The 19,230-nt window shown below is 35.1% G+C and overlaps 1 protein-coding gene across 1 annotated transcript in view; it reads left to right on the top strand.

Moving 5' to 3' along the window:
• The first annotated feature begins 5,410 nt into the window (after window positions 1–5,410).
• The window catches only part of LOC110027643 (cell division cycle protein 27 homolog B), a 44,043-nt gene continuing 30,223 nt past the window's right edge, over window positions 5,411–19,230 (top strand). Inside the window, exons 1-6 of the mRNA XM_020729159.1 lie at window positions 5,411–5,628; window positions 6,031–6,103; window positions 12,196–12,305; window positions 14,142–14,188; window positions 14,752–14,849; window positions 17,561–17,841. Of these exons, the coding sequence (XP_020584818.1) occupies window positions 5,524–5,628; window positions 6,031–6,103; window positions 12,196–12,305; window positions 14,142–14,188; window positions 14,752–14,849; window positions 17,561–17,841 (714 nt within the window). The 5' untranslated portion in view covers window positions 5,411–5,523. The remainder of the gene's footprint in view (window positions 5,629–6,030; window positions 6,104–12,195; window positions 12,306–14,141; window positions 14,189–14,751; window positions 14,850–17,560; window positions 17,842–19,230) is intronic.

Below are 19,230 nucleotides of genomic sequence, written 5' to 3'. Positions count from 1 at the left end.
TCATTCAAATTCAAAGCAAACAATAATCGGTTCAACCTTTTTGGCCCAAATCAGACTTGAATAGTAATTTGGACAACATGAACGAGAAAATTTTGAATCAAGTGAGTCAAATTAATAGATCAAACCAAATTCGAGTGAGATTAACAGATCAAATATTTTATTGACACCCACGCTTTAAAGTTAGCTCTAGCTACAATGCTAATGTGCTCTAAAGTGACCTCCACACTTTGGGGAATGCATGAAATACTATATTACATAAAATATGATTTGGATTTAAAATTAATAAGACGTGTTTAGTTGTTTCAGTTAAAATTAATAAGATTTTTTTTGTGTCATGCATATTATTATCATAAAGCATCGTGTGTGTGTGTGTGTGTGTGTGTGTGTGTGTGTGTGTGTGTGTGTGTGTGTGTGTGTGTCTCTTTTTTTTTATATAGCTGTGTGTGTGTGTGTGTGTGTGTGTGTGTGTGTGTGTGTGTGTGTGTGTGTGTGTGTGAATATATGAAAATTGTGGGGTATGCATTTAAATGCCTCCCAACATTTATATTTAATATCACGGAAAAAAATAGCACTAATAATAATTTATTTTAAAAAAATACACATTTTCTTGTTAAATCTTGTATATATTTTAAAATTATTAACACAAAAGTATGTTATATGAATTAACATAATTAAAATTATGACATTAAATATATAACTTTACAAAAAAAATATGATATGTATATCCATTGATGTGAAAATAAAATCTATATTTTTCACATTTTATAGATTGATGTCAATAATAGAGCATGTAGACGGCAATTGAAATTGTGACCGAACATCAAGAAAAATTTTGAAACATTAATTTTGATTGACTTTTGAAGCAGATTTCTAGATGGTTAAAAAAAGATAAATACCTCTCATTTGTTAGGCATTTACGTTTTTAACTTCTAAATTTTAATTTTTACGTATGATAACTTCTAAATTTTAGTTTTTACGTATGATAAGTCCTCAATAAATTTTTATCCTCCAACACGTATTTTGAGACATCACGGATCTCGAATCAACTTGTTGAGCAAAGAATGTTCAAAATTTGATTAAGCATCATTAAGAGCTCTGATTTCAGTAAACATATAGTCGAACTGACTGACTTCACGAGACGAACCAAATGATACTAAAATTGCTCTAATCTGAGTCAAATCAAGCTCAGATCAAGCCATAGAACAAATGTTGGAAGCTTTATGAGCATTTTTTTTAAGATCAAACAAATGTTTGATCTGACGAGTTTATAATCCAATCTGACGTCTTTATAAGCCGAATGAAAAAAAACCCGAGATCGCTCAATTCTCAGATTCTTAAGACACTCAAATGTCCGTCAAATGTCATCTAATCAAAATGGTTCATATTCATATATTAATTGCACCTAAAATTCTATAAATAGAGCACCACCCTCTCGGGGGGGGGGGGGGGGGGGGGGGGGGGGGGGGTTAAGTTTGAGACTTAAAGAAAAGCTTGAAGCTTTCAGAAGGAGATAACGACTAGCACCACTTCGGCCATTGTCGATTAACGCCAACTTCTGTCGATCACCGCACCGTCAACAACCACCGACCACAGTCGACCACAACCTTTCGGTCATCACTGATTGCTATCAGTCGCTACTCATTCCTTACAACAAATTTATCCGCACGTCAACATTGTAACTTGGGAGATCTTCTAAGCCTTTCCCACTCATGGGAGAAGTGATCACTGTAATCATTAACTTATAGTGAATTTTTAAAACTGAGTTAGACCACTTAGTTTTTTCTCTTTACGGTTTTCCATATAAAAATTTCTGGTGTCTCTACTTGTTGTTTTATTTTATCTGAGTGTGTATTGAATATTCTACCAAAGCTAGGACGATAATCCATCACTCTACCCATTGAATTTTTTAGCATGCATCAGTATGACAGGTTAGTTGGAAGCGGAGTCTCATTCGACATTGTTTTTAGCTGACGAAGAAACCTCCATTACATCTTGAAGATCATTCTGAAGCACTCTTCGATGTGGAAGACAACCTTCACTGTAGTTTTGAAATGTCGTTCACGTTAACGTCCCAAGCACAATTATATTGAGGTAGCCTTCTCACATCATATTTATACATAAAGTCTTTCACATCATCTTTTAGGTCGGGGGAAAAGCTTCACTGCAGTCTCAAAAGGTCGTTCACATTCACATCCCAAGTACGACTGTGGTAGGTTAGTCTTCCCACATTTTGTTCAAACAATGGGTCTTTGAAAACTTCTCCTACACCTGGGTCAATATTCATCACAAATAATGCTTTCTTGATGCCCCCTCATTGTACTGTAGTTCCTCTTCAACCATATCAAGAAATTGATCTCTTCAAGGTTTGGTACATGGGTTGCTTAACAAGTTTGTGTGGAAAACGCCTCCGCTGGGGGGAAAACGATTCAGAAGCCGCAACTGGAAAGTTGTAGAACATTCTTATTGAGTGCACATGCAACCATATTTTCAAGAAAAAATATGCTCCATTGCGACCCACATCCTAATCTCGAGAAAAGTATGACATCTCTGACACATCATTCTAGGCTTAAAGGGACTCGATTCGACCTCTTCCACCATAGGCTACAGTCTTCAAACAAAAGCTTCGACTAACGGCCTCAAATAAGTAAAAAAATTGGCGGATTCATTTGAACTCTTCCATAACAGGTTACGGTCGTCAAACAATAGCTTCAACAAACAACTTTGAATAGGTCAACCATCATTAGTGAATTTCATATGACTTTGTCCGTTACGGGTTAGTGTTGTCAAGCATCTCAGGTTATACAACCTAAAATGAGTCTTACATCTTTAATGGATCCTCCTTTTCAACTCTGTTCCAACACAGGCTACAGTCATCAAATAGATGCACTTCGACTAATAACATGAGAAAGTTCGAACATTCATAGTGGCAGACAAGTTTTTCATTCTTACTCCTGAAAGTCAGGCAAAAAATGTAAGACTTGTGAGAAGATACAATACTTCTGGAAGTCAAACCCAAGAGACAAGACATGATGGGAAGCTACCATGCCCTTGGAAGTCGATCTCAGGAGGCAAGACTAGATGGAAAAATACGATACCCTTGGAAGTTGAGCCCAAGAGGCAAGACTCGATGGGAAACTACCATGCCCTTAAAAGTTGAGCTCAAGATGCAAGACTCGATAAGAAGAAATAGTACTTCTGGAAGATAAGCCCGAGAGATAGTCTCAATGGGAAGCTAGTAGTGGACAGGGTCCTCACTTAAAAGACTCCAAGAGAGCAAGTGATTGATAGAGTCACCACTCAAAAACCTCAGAAGGCTACAAGCCTCAAGATGTACAGTAACATCAAAGACCTTATAAGGCTACAAGTCTCGGAAGACACACGTAAGTCAAAGACCTTAGAAGACTATGAGACTTAGAAGGCGCTCTTGACCTCATTTTTTGCGAGGTCTAAATTCTTTCTTCTAAAACTTAGGATCTAATCAAAGAACTTTCTTGCTGACTATCATAAGGAATTAGTGTGGATTCCCACCCCACCTAGAAATTCAAGGCATTTTTTTACTCTTTTTGAAGACACATATGGGTGGTCCCAAGTCCTCATGATTTAGTTGAGATGACTATGACCAACATGTGGAGACTCAACTACCTCTACACACCAAAACTCCACACACAAACACACTAACCAACACATACACAACCTTATAATCATCACCTCCAAACACATCCACCATCACCAACACATCTGCAACCACACCAAAAATACCCACCACCACCTCACCCATGCACACACATCCATCATCACCAACACATCCACAACCACACATATACTAAATCATCTCCTCCAAACACATCCACCTCATCCACACACAAACACCACCTCCGCCACCTTCACTTCCACACACCAACCACTCTTCGCCACCACATCCACGTCCTTCAACCCAAACACATCCAACCCCATATCCACCACATAAACATCATATGCCAACATCAACCAAATGTACATAATCCGTTATCAACCTAAAGACAGCCCTTTGCACGTGATTAAAAGCCATCAAACGTGCATTTGAAGCCAACATGGATTTTACCAATCAAGAACGTAAAAGATCAAGCATAAAATCGAAGTCCAACATCAACCAAAAACCAACACCCATTTCCAATCATCACACATGAGATTCTCAAATTTTCTCAAATTTCAACATCAACCAAAAACCAATTAACCATAAGCAATTGCCAAATTAAAAACCACAAAATTATTGAGCACAATATGCATTAACCAACGGGATGAGGAACCACTGCACAAAGGAAACCACCATTTTCTCGGCCATTATAAGCCTTTTGCAAAATCAAAAGCCACATATATGTTAGGGTACATATTATCCAACAAGAAGAATGAGAATTTCCAAAACAAAATACTCGGGCATTAAAATCCTTTTGGAAAATCAAAAGCCAATCAGGGTACATATTACCGAGCATTGAAAAAGAAGAACCGCACAAAGCCACATCCACAAAATTTTCAGCCATATAGGCGTTTCCATAAACAAAAATAATAGCATTGTTAACGTAAGGATTACCAAATAAGAAGATGCACCACAACACATAGGAACCACCAAACAGATAATAAGGCACCACACAGAGAACAATGCACCACACAAATAAGAAGACACCATAACAAGAAGACACCACACAACAAGAGGCATCACATCAAGAAGACACCACACAACAAAAAGGCACCACAGTAAGAGGACACCCCAACAAGAAGACACTGCACAGAGGAACCCTATTTGTGAGAATCACGAGCGAGAGAGAGAAGAGAACTCACCTTATCAGTGAGAATCGAGCGAGAGAGAGAGACAACCATATCTGTGAAAATCATACGTGAGAGAGAGAAGAGTTTAAAGCAGTCATCGTGAGACAGACAGGTTCGCAGGAGAGGAGCACATCACTAGGGCAAGACGAGAAAGCGAACCGCGATGGTAAGGAGAGGGGTAATAAGGTCACAAAGAAGGAAGGAATGTGTGCTGTAGGGGCATGTCCGTAACCGCATTTTATTTAGCATTTTTTAAGAAGTTAAGGCTCCTCTAGTCGCCAAACAACCTTAATTGCGTCTCAATGACGCGCCACAGCTCTGTCGTAGCCCCAAAAAGGCTCTTAAACACAAATAAAGTGACTTTTATATGAAACACAAGGGTTGAGAATATGCTCCTTTTGCTAATTCCTTTCCCTGCGAGTCTCTAATCCTGATTAAAATTATTACTGGTGCTCATTTAAAAGTTTGGCCACCAGTCAGTTGAGTGCAATCAATCGAACGGCCATGATGTCCAAATCATCTCATCACCATCCAACGGTCCAGAGTCCTCCATATCGTTTCAAATTCTGGCGAAGCTAAAATTCCTAAAATACCCACAGAGCGCATTTCACACTTTCTCCCTCCTCACCGCCAGCCCGACCTCCGTCCTCAGCGCAGAACCCTAGATTACAGAGGCGAAGAAGAGAGTTGGCGAGTTTGTGCCGAGAGGGATAACCGGTCATGGAAACCCTAATGGTGGACCGAGTACAGAGCAGCCTGAGTCAATTCATGCACCGGAACGCCATCTTTCTTTGCGAACGCTTATGCGCCGAGTTTCCCACAGAGGTTACTTTTTTTTTTGTTCGTGATCCCTTCTCTTTCTTTCTTACGAACCGCTGATCTGCTCTTCGCTTCCTCGGGCATTCTACTCCTTTCATCTGTGCCGCTGCATTATAGCTCGTTTGATTCGTTGGTTATATTTGAGTTATTCATTTGGATGTTTGAGAGACCTTCCTTGTAATGTCTTGTTCCTTATGAAAAAACGGTATTGATGTGTGAGCTATTATATTTGTGTTTGCGATACCGCTAATGAAGAAGATAATGAATTTTTTTCTTTTAGGAATTTTAAATTTGTTTGTTTTTTAATGGTTCTGTTTTTTTCTTTTCTATGCTAGCTATGGGGTTGCTGTTTTAACTTTATGTTCTGTTCTATGCTTAATTAATTGAATTTTGATCTCTTGAATGCAGCTGAACTTGCAACTGATGGCAACTTGTTATCTGAGGAATAACCAGCCTTATTGCGCTTACCATGTTCTTAAAGGTAGGTGCTCATTTTTTTTTGGTATTTTGCTCAGTCAATGTGATGCATCTATCATTTACGTTTGAATGATTTTGCTACATTACCAGATTGTTTACATCCACTTCTCCATCACCTCTCTCATCATCATCCTCTTGACCTTGATCTTGTGCGAGTCTCTAGCGATCATACAGATCGTAGGAACTTAATTGACTCCTACATTTTTAGTGCGGTGAGTGAGAATTCACTGCCCATGTGAGGAAAACGAGTATTTTGATCAAGATGTGGGCCAAACCTTGGCCTTTGAGGGCCAATCCTTACAAAAATAACACCGATCTTAGTACATCATGATGAACAATATATGCCAAATGGAGAAGTGATTTGGCTAGATGGTACATGCATGATGACACCCCTCCTAACAATGGAGTTTTACCATTTTTCAAGCACAATGCAATAACTTCCTCCAACTCCCTACTCCGAGCTCATGCGAAGCCACAATTCTCCTTTCATTTTTGTGTACATAGTCCTCTCACTGAAGAATATGGAGATATTTTTTGTTTCTGTTGGGGAAAAATAATAAGATGGGGTCCCCTATCTTCAATCTCAAGGTCATGTAGGGATCAGTCCCCTTCATTTTCAATCTCAATGTCATGTAGGGATCACTCCCTTTTATTTATAAGATGCTGTAAATTGAGCTATAAACATAACAACTTCCCATGGACTGTATGAAATTAATGCCATCATGTCGTTCGGTCGGAAATGTTTTCAATGTTGTTTAGTATTGCAAATGAACCAAATTAAATCAAGCATGAGCTTGCTTGAATTCTAGATTGTTTGTTGAAACCCTATATGAGCTCAACATAAGCCTGATTTGTGTGCATGTGATATTGTTTGAGCTCAACCGCTTCAAAATCATGGTTTTTTTGAGCTTGGGCTGAGCTTTACTTGAGTTAAATTTAAATTTGATTATTGAGTAGATCATTTGGTCAAATAAATGAGCCTTATAGAGCCACTAAACTAATAATATTTTTGAGCTATTTGTTAGCTAACAAATGAGCTTTATTGAGACTATTGATAAATAAAACTATCAAGTAGGTTTTTGCTAATCAAATGAGCCTCATCAAACTTAATATTAATAAATATTGAACAAATTCTTATTTAATCTAACAAGACTTTTCAACAACTTCTTAATTATCGAGTTTTAAATGGGCATATTGTCGACCCTTAATTATGATGCAGTCTTGGAACTAAATACTTCTAAGGGCTTATAATTGTTGTGGATGTGTTCCAACTTACCTTAGGAACCCTAGGTTTTTGGAGAGACTTGGTTTTGTATAGAATGTGCTAGTGTAGGCTAAGCATGGTTAACTCTATTTGGCCGAGTGTATATTGGAGCATTTTGGCGAGGCTAGGGTTTATTTTTCGAAGAATTAATGGATTTTAAAATACTTAGAGATGGTGGAGGAATGTTTAAAGGATTGATTTGGAGTTAGGTAGAATTTCTAAGGATTTTTTATTGGATTGATGAAGCTAAAATCAAGACTAGGTCCTTTAAATCTAGTTTAGGTTAGACTTTATGTAGAATGATTTTGAACTATGAGGATTTTCAAGTAGGAATGCCTTTGAACTTAAAATCACTTGGAGATTGTCAATGATTGTTTGCAGATTATATATGGAATTTTGTGGAACTTTTCAAGTGATTTTAGTTGATCAATAGAGGGTCAGATCAATATGAACTATGGTTAGCCTAGTTTAGTTTGATTTTGTTAAGTTCATATTTTACTTTTCTCAAATAAAAGGTTAGGGATTGACATTGGAATATTAAGGCTGATGTAGAGAGTGTTTTGCATTCAGTTTAATCAATACTTATAAAAGAGAGAAACAAGTTGCAGAATAAAAAAATCCCACCAAAGTATCTCGCGCCCACCAAGCTCCAAGAGGAATTTTTTGTACCAAAGACTCAAAATTTATTTAAAAAATTACATAAAAAATCTATTGTATTAAATTCTACAGGTTTAAATCTTTTCATATGAGCATTGATCTTTGTCTTTCAAAATTTTCTAAAAGGAGGGAGTTTTTTTCCCATATATTGTGATAGTTGGAGTAGCTGCTTGGCTAGTGTGGTTGGCCCCTATTTTTGAGGAGAGTGGGGTGAGGTAGTCAATTGGTTGGCTAATGTGGCATTTTAATTCTTCCCTAGTTGTCCACAATCTCGTGCATGCATCTATAATGGCCCTCTAAGTCACTATTTCCTTAAAGACATCCCATAACCGAGGCTAGATTCAACCATCTTTCAAGCCTATCTTCTTCACTATCTTCCCTGTAATTTTCTTGCTTCATAATGCTCTTGGAGTTTGAATTATGCCTTCTAAACTCGTGAACTATCACATAATACTTAATACAAAATACAACTAGAAGTAAACATCACATCCACAAACACACATGAATTAGCGTGGTCTTAAATTCTATAAAATAAACATTGTTAAAATAATAATTACTTTGCCATAGACCTAGTAAAATTTATAATGTCTTGCATCAAATCTAATTGAGCTTCTTAGCATGCTTCTTCATAAATTTTATATGGTATTGTTCATGATCATAAACGAGTTAAGCATTTAAGTATTTTGACTTGTTGATTTAGTTAATTAAATGATTATAAATAGGCTTTAATTGTGCTGGGTTTGGAGTTGCTTATTAAGTGTATCGATTTTTTGTAGCCTTAATATTATTTTTTGTGTTTGTTTACGTGTTTTCTACGTGCAAGAATCAATTTGTTTTACAAGTTTTGCATGAATTTCTTGCACCATTTGAAAACTTTTTAACATCCGAGAAAGGATTCATAGAATCATCCCCATTTGAAGAATGGTATTTGGGGTGTAAATGAGTCGAGTCGAGCTCGAGTTCAACTCATAGTGGCAGCAGCTGGTTCGCGAGCTTGAACTAAAGTTTCAATTTTTACCGGAGCGCACCGGAGAATTTATTGGTGGCCAGAGGAGTAGGATACAACAACTCACTGGAAAATGTAATGACTAGCGGTATGGTAATCTAGCTGGCTTGCGAGCAAGCAAACTGAGTTGGGATGTGCTTGAGCTCTTGCTCATTAAGCTCTGATGGTGAGCTCGTTAACGAGCTGTGATCGAGTCGGCTCAGCTCACGAGCCGACTCGACTTAATTACATCCCTAGATGGTATCATTTATTTTCTTTGCTATTGTATTTTTGGTTCAACAAGGACATAATTGAGATCTGGAATCTTCACCTTGTAGTGTCATAGACTGCCTTCATGATTGCACAAGCTGGGAAATTCCATGCTTCCCTCATCTTGATGATACATGTTATTTTTGCCCAACTTTGTGAGAAGGCCAATCATACGCAAACTTTGGTAGAAGTTTGGCTAAGGAGCCCAACAATCCTAAGCACATAGGCCAACTTGCTGGATGATTGTTGCAGAGAAGCTCCGATAAGCAACCTAATTAAAGTTCTCTGCTAGAAAATAAATACAATCCTCCTTCTATTAAATATTATTGTCTTGTTTATCCTTCAACTCTACTTAGGAAGCATTTGAATAGATTTGAGACTGTGAGCATTCTAAAGGACAATCATTATATTAAGAATTATTGTAAACAATTTTCTCAAGGATTTGTTATACACTGGAAAGTTGAAGAAACTTTTTCATACCAATGTTGAATGGAATCTAGAGAAGGCATTGACCTTAATTGCAAACTTGCAAAAATACCAAGAATGATTCTATATAATATTCTTTTTTAGGCGGCAGAGGAAGCAAAGCAATCACCCTATCCAACCTTTAATGGTTGTAACTAGGAGAAGTCTTCCTCATGCAAAATGCTCATTTTAATTCTCTAATGATCTAATCATCTTTTGTGATGATTATTAGCTACTTATCGGTAACTCTTACAATGATGTTACAATGGAAAGTTACTTATCACCAGCCATTAATTAGGCTGAATCTTGATTGATAGTATAAGTTCAATTATGATCAATTTTTACTATACCCTTGAGATGGCGGGCATTGAAGACAATTTTAAGGCCTAAGAGTGGCCCTCTCATTGCTTCATTGGAGATCGATGTGGATTGACAAAGTTTATTTCATTTTGATCCCTTGGGTTGATGATTGTTTGATGCAACCTTTCATGATTGTCCGCCTTTTCATTTGAATACCATTTGTTTATGATATATCTTTGATTGATCGTTTTTTAATGGCTTAGGGCAGTGAAGAATCTTCACCTAATAATAAGATTCTCGGTAGTCTTGGGTTATCACAATCCATGATGACCTTAGTCTCGTACTTCCCATTGCCCTTCAGTTTGTTCCTACGGTTGGAGATGAGGGCATCACATAGGATAAATTAATGCAGTCAATTTAAATATTTTATCTATAGCAATCACATTATGGAGTAATTTTATTTTTTTTATCTCTGTCTGTAAGATTTGAGTCAGCTTATTTGTGTTTTTCTCATTTTCTTTGGCCAACTTGACTTCAGAAATTGATGAGTAAATTGTGTTTCAGAAGTATAAAGTCTAATGTATGCACTATTACTGAACATCTAATATTCAACCCTAACTTTCTATAGTTATTTTAAGTTATAGATGCCATGAACTATGGCCGGAGCACTTGATAAGACATTTCTCCTAATTTTTGTAGCATAATTAAACATGATTGTGATTACGAGCAAGCATGGAGTAGGATTTTGGAGAACTCTCGCTAAAAGAACAAATGTAATAATCTTAAGTACTGAGTTCTCCTTCGAAACATTGGAGGCCAAATCAGGAATATAAAGGGCCACTGACGTTCTCCTACTATCCTTGCTGATTAGATGAATAAAAAACCAATTTATTAACCTAGTTGAATCCCAGTGCCTCTTAAAACATAGATGTTAGGAACTTTCAAATTTTAATCTTTATGAAATCTTATATTGCATGTCTAGGAGCGTGGCAATGGAAGCAAGATAACAAAATGATAATTTTTTTCTCAGATGAACAAAATTAGCAACACATGATTATAAAGGTTATAATAGGACAAAGATGGGAGCTGCTTGTCGATCATTTTGGTGGTTTGCATGTCACTTGTTTTGTACCTTTGGTGTTAATGGAATCTCAATGGTTACATGTGCTTTGTTCACATTTTAATATAGATCATGATGACAAGTTGGCTCTTAGGAGTTGAATTGAGTCATTCAGGTCTAGTATCAGACCATTAAAGGAGTTCTACGAGATGCTAGTGCTGAGATAAGTTGCATACTTAGATCTTCGAGTAAAACGTGAAAGCTACACATGGAAAATCTCTTTCGCTTTTGTTGTAGTAAGTTAGCTAGGTTGTGAGGGCTGGTAGAAAGTTGCAACGACTTTACTAATTCCCAGGCAGTGTTGTGGCGAGTACTAGGTAACTACAATATGACCATCATTGAATCATTAATAGAGTAATTTAGTCTTGATGGCAACTGTTTTGAATGAGGGAAGACCCAATAGTCATGAGCCGAGTGGTAGGGCTGCACCTCTGCTCGGGAGCCCAAAATTTTCATGGATAGAGTAGTAGGACTACATTAAATCTTATAAATGAATCACCTCTCAGGAGCCAAATATTGAGACTTGGTTTCCAAACTTATACTTGAAAGTTGTATTTATGAGAGTTTTCTAATGTCACCTAACTTCTTACGCCTATTATTAACAATTTCGATAGTCTCTTATCTTCCCAACCTCGCTTTGTCCACTATGGTGTTCTGTCTCCATATTTGCAACTTTGCTTTGGAATCTTCATATTAACAATACTCTCATCTCCTTCTTGTGCATTTTCAAGTAATAGCATGCATGTGATTAGAGCTTTATCGGGTTCTAACATATTGTAGACCATTGCAACCTCAATTACTTTGGCGTGTAAGAGATGAAATGAAACTTCACCACTCCTGAACTATTCAAATGATGCTACTTTTGTAGATATGATCTTGGACCCATGCTATTTGATTTTTCAAATATGACGTTTGTTTTTGTTTTTGTTTTTTAGCTGGTCATACTTTATTTTCTTTCTTTTTTCTTACAGAAACTTTACTATGCTGTGAAATGGAACTGATGCAGACCTTCTTTTTTTTGGTCTTCGTGTGAAGGGAAGCAGATGGCTGTATCACGCTATTTGTTCGCACTATCATGCTTCCAAATGAATCTTCTGAGGGAAGCGGAAGCATCTCTGTGCCCAGCCAATGAACCAAACTCCGAGGTAATGTGGGCTTTTCCAGTGAAGTTGCCTTATAATTTTCTCCGCATGCTCCTTAACTTTTGTCTAAAAAATCTCATTTATTATTCAATGCCAGTAATTTAAACATTAAGAATTCACTGCATGTTCCGGTAGACGAGCCAATCTGCAACAGAAAAATTGAACCAAAGCACATTTAGTATTTAAAGCCACTTCTTTCCACTCAATGCTCTTTCCATTAAGTTTATTTTTTATTTTTTTTATGGAGGAAATAAAGCTGAATTTTAAGACATTGCAGTGTGTAAACAAAACACTTTCTGTAGCGGTTACAGGACTACTGAATTATAACCGACACATTCTGTGTTACAGCCTGATCATTTTTTTTCAAGAAAAAATTCTCATCAGCTTTCAATTTTTTCTGCAATTGTCATCCCTTTTTTTGTTTCTTAAGAAACTAAATATTTAAGGTAGGTACTATATGGTGAACAAGAGACATCGTCCTTATCTGTTTCTGCTTCATTTGGCTTTTACGTTTTTTTTCCTAGTTATGAATGCTGAATTTTGAAAATCAGTAGGGGTTCGTAGAAAGCAGGCCTTGATAACTGATTTAGTATCAATACCTTGGGCCTTATGATTGAAGAAGTGGATGAATAAGTATCACTGCCGTTGGCCTTATGAATTAAGAAGTGAAAATTTATGTATTTATTACCTTGTTACTTGCAAAGAAGTTTGAGCGCCATCAATATCATTTAAACTTATCAGACTACTTCGAAATTAACTTTATGAATCTCATTTTCCCTTCTTATTTTTTTGAGTGTCATATCAGGTGCTAATCGTTGTCTATGCTAGTTCCTTAGGCTATTTGTAGCTATGTTTCCTTTGGTCCCCCTTTTTATTTTCTATCTTCATCTGATTATTTCTTTCTATGCGCTTTTTGAGCTACTTCTTCCCTCTATTATAAATGCTGGAAGCCCCTTATACTAATTTTTATCCTATTTTGCCAAATTTTGCCACATTCATTGTAATATAGCATGCAAATGTCACTTCATAATTGGTTTTTTGGGTTTCAAATCAACTTGATTTATGATATCCACATGATTTTTAGCTTTTATTCTTTTATCTTCTTCCGTTAGTCATGAATTTGATTTTCCTATTAAAGAAACTGGCTATGTTATTACCGATCAATTTAATTTAGGTTTAATCTATTATCTTCTTATTGAATTTTTTGGTTTGCATTTCTTGTAAGTGACATCATAATCAACCAATGTTGGCTTCTTTTAACAATTACGTTAAATTGTGTGACTTGAGTTAGTGATTTCTCAGGAACATTGCAAACATCTCCAATTAATTTGGTGACCAGAAAACATCAAATTAGGATTTATTGGATGGTTTTTGACTTGAGTCTGGTGATTGTATTCTAAAATAACATCCACTCTCATTCTATTGTGTTTCATAAAATAGGCTATTTAAGTTAGAAATAACTTTTCCAGATGGCCTACCTTTAAGGTCATGGTGATAATCATGTTTAGAGTCGGTATTTAATGAATTTATTTAAGGCCATTTCAAGATAAGTGAATGCAATTTCTAAAATCTTGTATGTATATAACTTTTTCAAATAGTAGCTGTGTTTGTTAAGTTTGACTCGTAAAGCATGCTCTGACCATATATATTCCTTTTGTTTGTTGAAGTTTATTCTAACAGGCTTTTTTGGTATTTCTTCCTTTTGCTAATGAAGAGACACTAGTGTAGAACCCACAATAACTCAATGCAATGTCTGCTTTGATCTCTGATTTTCACATGATTATAATTATTTTGTTTTAAAAGGATAATTCAATTTTTTTTTTTTAAACAATTTATCAGGTTCCAAATGGTGCAGCTGGTCACTATCTTCTTGGACTCATTTACAGGTTATATTTTTGTTTAAACTCCTTGATAATACAGAGATGTTGCTAGTATTTGAAGTATCTAGGAAAGAGAGGGAGAGGGGGAGAGAGAGAGAGAGATGTAGGATCTATGAGCCGTGTTTGGTGTAGATGGCCATATATGCTGGAATTCGATGTTATGTAGGCATGCTTTAGTTTGGGAGAAATCTGGTTTAGTCTAAGTTTTTAGTTTTTCATGCGTAAAAAATCCCTATACATTCATTTGTAGACATGAATAAATATGTACTCACAAACATGCTAACATTTCAATTTTACACTTCTTCTAATGTTGCATTTATAATGCCTGTCTTTTGATGCCTTAGTCTTCATTAGCTTTCTAATTTATCATTCAATTGTTTACTTTACTTTCCTTCTGTACAAAGAAGGGTAATATTACTCTCTTCAACTCTCTTTCCTTCCTGATCTTGGTTGTAAACCATTGTGGGCTGGGTTTGATTATTCTTTTGAGATCTACAAGAATTGAATTTGATTATTCTTTTGTTTTTTAATTAGTTTACATGACATCGTTATTTATTCAATTTATTTAGGTGCACAAGCAGACGGGCATTTGCTATCGAGCACTTTATGCAGGCTTTGGCCATAGATCCTCTTTTGTGGGCTGCATATGAGGAGCTGTGTGTGCTGGGTCAGTGTTGTCATGTTTTGATAAATCTTTTTGGCAGATTTTTTTTCTTGTATTTTTGAGTTTCTAAAAGTTTTTATATTTTCTTTGTTTGCTGATATGGATGATTCATTTTGTTTATTTCTAGCTTTTATTTTCCTGACATCATTTTTCCATATTTAAATGGTGTAGTGGATTATTTTGTCATTTAGTGTTGCCTTGATGGTTGTTTTTTTAATCCATTTTATAGTGCATGAATCTGTTGTAAAACATTGTAAGAGATTTTTTGTAGGGTTTCATAAATTATGGAATCAAGCTGTTTAATGTTGCTCGGTTGTATAAGTATCCGAATGCACTTGGAAGTTCTTTTTGCACATTTCAGATTTTTGCAAAAATGTTTGTGCTGAATGAATTTTTTTTAAATTTTTATGTTTTCCAAGTTATGTTCTCTTGTCTGTCTTAGGAAAAGTACTTTGTTTCCTACCAAAAAGTATCACATATCATAAATGTTTGATCTTTGTGCATTATGGTTAATGTTTTCCATTAGCTTTGAAACTCTGATTAAGTTAATGTTTTGTCAATTATAATGTTAGCAATGTTTTTAAAAGCATGCTTTAAGAGCGACCGCTTCGCTTTGCTGAAGCGCTGAAGTTCATTTACAGATTTTTTTTTTGTTGTTGTAGTTTTAAGTTTTAATTATTGCAGCAAACTATTATAAATTATTCAAAAAATTAATTTATAGGGTCACTCTCAATATTTGCCTTCAAGTCAAGTATTGTGCCACATTCTTTTCTATTTTATATCAATTTTTAAGTCATACTTTATATTTTATAATTTTTAATGAATGTATTTGTACATTAATAGTTCTATATAACCCAAATTAGCGCTTTGGTTAATAAAGCTTTGCATATCGCATTGCGCTTTGTGCTTTGATAACATTACATGTTTGTACTATCGATATAAACAACTCACTTTAATTGGAATTAGGCTTGAGATTCAGCATAAGGTGTCGGAACTTGGATTGACTTTGGAAGAGCTTTTTTATGAAGCGTCACTTTCCATCACCATGTTTAGTATGATTATCAAAAATATCTCGCTTATGTAATTTTTTGACAAAATTTTAGATTATGTTTGCTGGTTAATTTATCATAGCTTCTTTAGTTTTTGAATATGAAGCTAGGTAATTCATGCTCTGATCTGTGTTTATTGTGAGAAACAAATAGTTGATTTTGTAATGCCGCAACTATATATGTATGATTCAGATTGTCTGGGCATTCCAGTTTCTGTAAGATACAATTACATAGACGTGGATGAAAGTTTTGTTGATAGCTGTCCTATCGGTGCGTCATGCTCTGCTTTGCATTCTCATAGCTAATTTTCTTCCTCGGTTATACATTTATGCCATAAATGTTTTTTTCCCATAAAAAAATCCTGTGTGTATCTTTTAACTTTCCTTTGACAAATAAAGGTGCTTTGAACTTGCGATTAATAGAAATGTTGAAAGTAGTCCTTGTTTAGTAATTTGGCTGCTTTGTAATCATATTTATCTTATCCACCACCGACAACTCTACTCTAACCAGGTGTATACGGGCCTGCTTAAATTTTTGGAAGATTTACATATATACCAAACAAATCCTATGTATTTACCTATCTAACACTAAAATTTTAATTTTTACATTTATACTACTCTACCTATACCTGAAAATTTGTATTTCATTTTTTAGAAGTTAGTAATAGTGTTATTTTTTGATGTTATATGAAGGATTTGAGTTCATAAAGTTTAGCTGATAGATACATAAATACATAGGAATTGTATGGCATGTATGTAAATAGCCCTGAATGTTTTAGTTTTCCATGCTTATTCTTTGTTGGGCTGTTGCTCAGTTAAAGTCGAATGTGGCAATGAGCAGTGTAAATTGAATTTGTTTAATGGTTTGAATTAGTTTTACTAACTTGAAAGTGACCCCAAATAGAGATTGCAAGCTTGATTTTTGGCTTGCCAAAGTTTAGGTTTTTCGTGTCACGTTTATCACCTTTGAATCAGGTGCTTCATGCTTGTAAACATTCAAAGGGATTAGGCATCAGTTTGAAACTCTTATGAGGGTAATAAAAGATTAAGAGTTGTGAAAAAACATGTAATTTCATTGCAGTCTTGCCATATGTAGAAAATCCCCATATACATTGAAAACAATCATTTGAATCTTTATATCATCTTTTTAGTCGTGTTATACGTTCTGGGGCTTATGTGGTGCATGGAGTGCTTCACCACATTTGCTTCTTTTATATCTATGGATGCTTCTTTGTTTGTGCGCTTGTGTCTGCATAAGTATGTTTATGTTCTGCTCTGTTCTAAAGAGTAATTAAGTTGCTACATTCTGTATCCAAGGCGAGCAGGTCTGCATCGGAGCATTTGCTTTTAGGGCCATTTGCATACATAGCACATGGTTCTTATGTATTTACTTTTCTCACACCTATACTTTCATATCACGTAAAAAATAACACTATTACGGTTATATCTCTTTTTAGAAGTGAAATACACCTTTTCATACATAGGTTTAAAATGCCAGGTGCTATGTATGTAAATATGAAAGTTCTGGTGTGCGATATATAAATATATAAGAATTGTGTGCGATGTATGTATATATATGAAAGTTTAGGTTTTTATATTAAAGAATGACATGGCTATGAAATAGAGTTGATGTTTACCGCATTTAGCTTACGGATCCGCCTCACAGGTGCTGCGGAAGAGGCAAATGAATGCTTTAGTGATGCCATTGCTGTTCGAATTCAGCCACAGTATTTCTTTGAGTCAAGTTCTCAGAGCATAGATGGAGCTAATGAGGATCATAACCTTCCTTCCAGTAGGTCAGTGGGCTCACAGGATAGTCCGAAGCAATCAAAGCAAATTCATGCTGCCAACAATATGCCCTATTATCCTCAGGGGGTAGTAACTACAGCTAACTGTATACCTTCTAATTTACCACTGTATAACACACCGTCTCCGCCGGTAACACAGGTAGTATGAGTTCCGGTACAATTTTTCAAGTTTTTTTCAGATATCATCTAATAATTATGTGATTTATAATCAAATTTTTTATAAAACTTCTTTGTTGCTTTTACCGATAAGAATGTCTAACTCAAAGTTTAACAGTGCATTGGCTTATCAAAATTATATGATTAAGAGGAAGGTGAGTGGAATAAACTTAGCTTTGATGATTAAATGAAGCCGTTTGAAAATTCTGATTATAAACTTGAGTTTAGGCCAATTTTTTGACAGTTTTTATATTAAGGCTGGTCAATAAGTAAAGGTTGAATGATTGGCAATGGCACAATTTGTAAGCTAGTGATGAGAGAATGGTGCAAGTGTTTTAAAGAGGACCAATTTGATTGCTTGATTATTTATAAGGTGCCATTCTAGTCTCGGACTATATAAATGTCCGATTTAGTCTATGGACTCTTATAATAGTAGCTAAAATGGACACGCAGTTTGAATTAATTGAAATTGAACTTAAAATTGACAGAAAATGTTAAAATTTAGAGTATTTTAGGAATTTGCCGCTTGAAATTCTTATAAAATTTTATAAATACTTTTTTTTAAAGTTTGAGTTATTTTGTAGAATATTTAATATTAATTGTTAGAATTTGTAAATTTAATATGTATTAAATAGGAAGCAGGAAATATTAGGAATATTATCACTAGATATATTCCAAATTTGGTAAGTGAAAAATTAAATTTTGTAAAGATTTTAAGATGAAAATTCAGAAAATAGCCTCATTTTTATAACCGTTTGTTAATTTTAGTCTCAAATTTAATAGCAGGGCTATTTTAGCTTCTATTTTAAGAGACTCAGGATTAATGCTGATCATTTATACAACCTAGAACTAAAATGGGGGGAAATAATGTGGTTACCATTTTTTTTCTTCGGGCCAGGTGAGCCCTTGAACCTGGCGCTATGAGAGTCTTCACTTTATTTTCAACTAATGTGTTACATATTCGAGTATAATCGATTATCATTTCTATTCTTAATTATGTACCAACAGATTCAAATATTATTGGTATAGGTTAAGGGAATGTATAAAGATTAAGTTGAGGGAATATATAAAATCAGAATGGTCTGATTCAGAGAAAGTATGAAGCTTCATATTTTTGGCTATTAGAAAATTAAACCTCTCTGGTCAAAATTTACATGGAATAATTTATTTGTATGATGATCCATCAATTTTTTTGAAGTTCTTCATTCTTGTCAATATTGAATTTCACATAATTTGGTCTTTTTATTTTTGAAATACTTATTTCCATGAATCTTGATGTGAAATGCCTGGAATAGTCTTAATAGTATTTCAACATCAGCGTTCTTCATATTGTTATGTTCAACCAAATGAAATTAGTTTCATACTACCAACA

The sequence above is a fragment of the Phalaenopsis equestris genome, unplaced genomic scaffold, assembly GCF_001263595.1.
Source record: "Phalaenopsis equestris unplaced genomic scaffold, ASM126359v1 Scaffold000002, whole genome shotgun sequence".
Taxonomy (NCBI): domain Eukaryota; kingdom Viridiplantae; phylum Streptophyta; class Magnoliopsida; order Asparagales; family Orchidaceae; genus Phalaenopsis; species Phalaenopsis equestris.
This window is presented reverse-complemented; position numbering and strand designations above follow the sequence as displayed.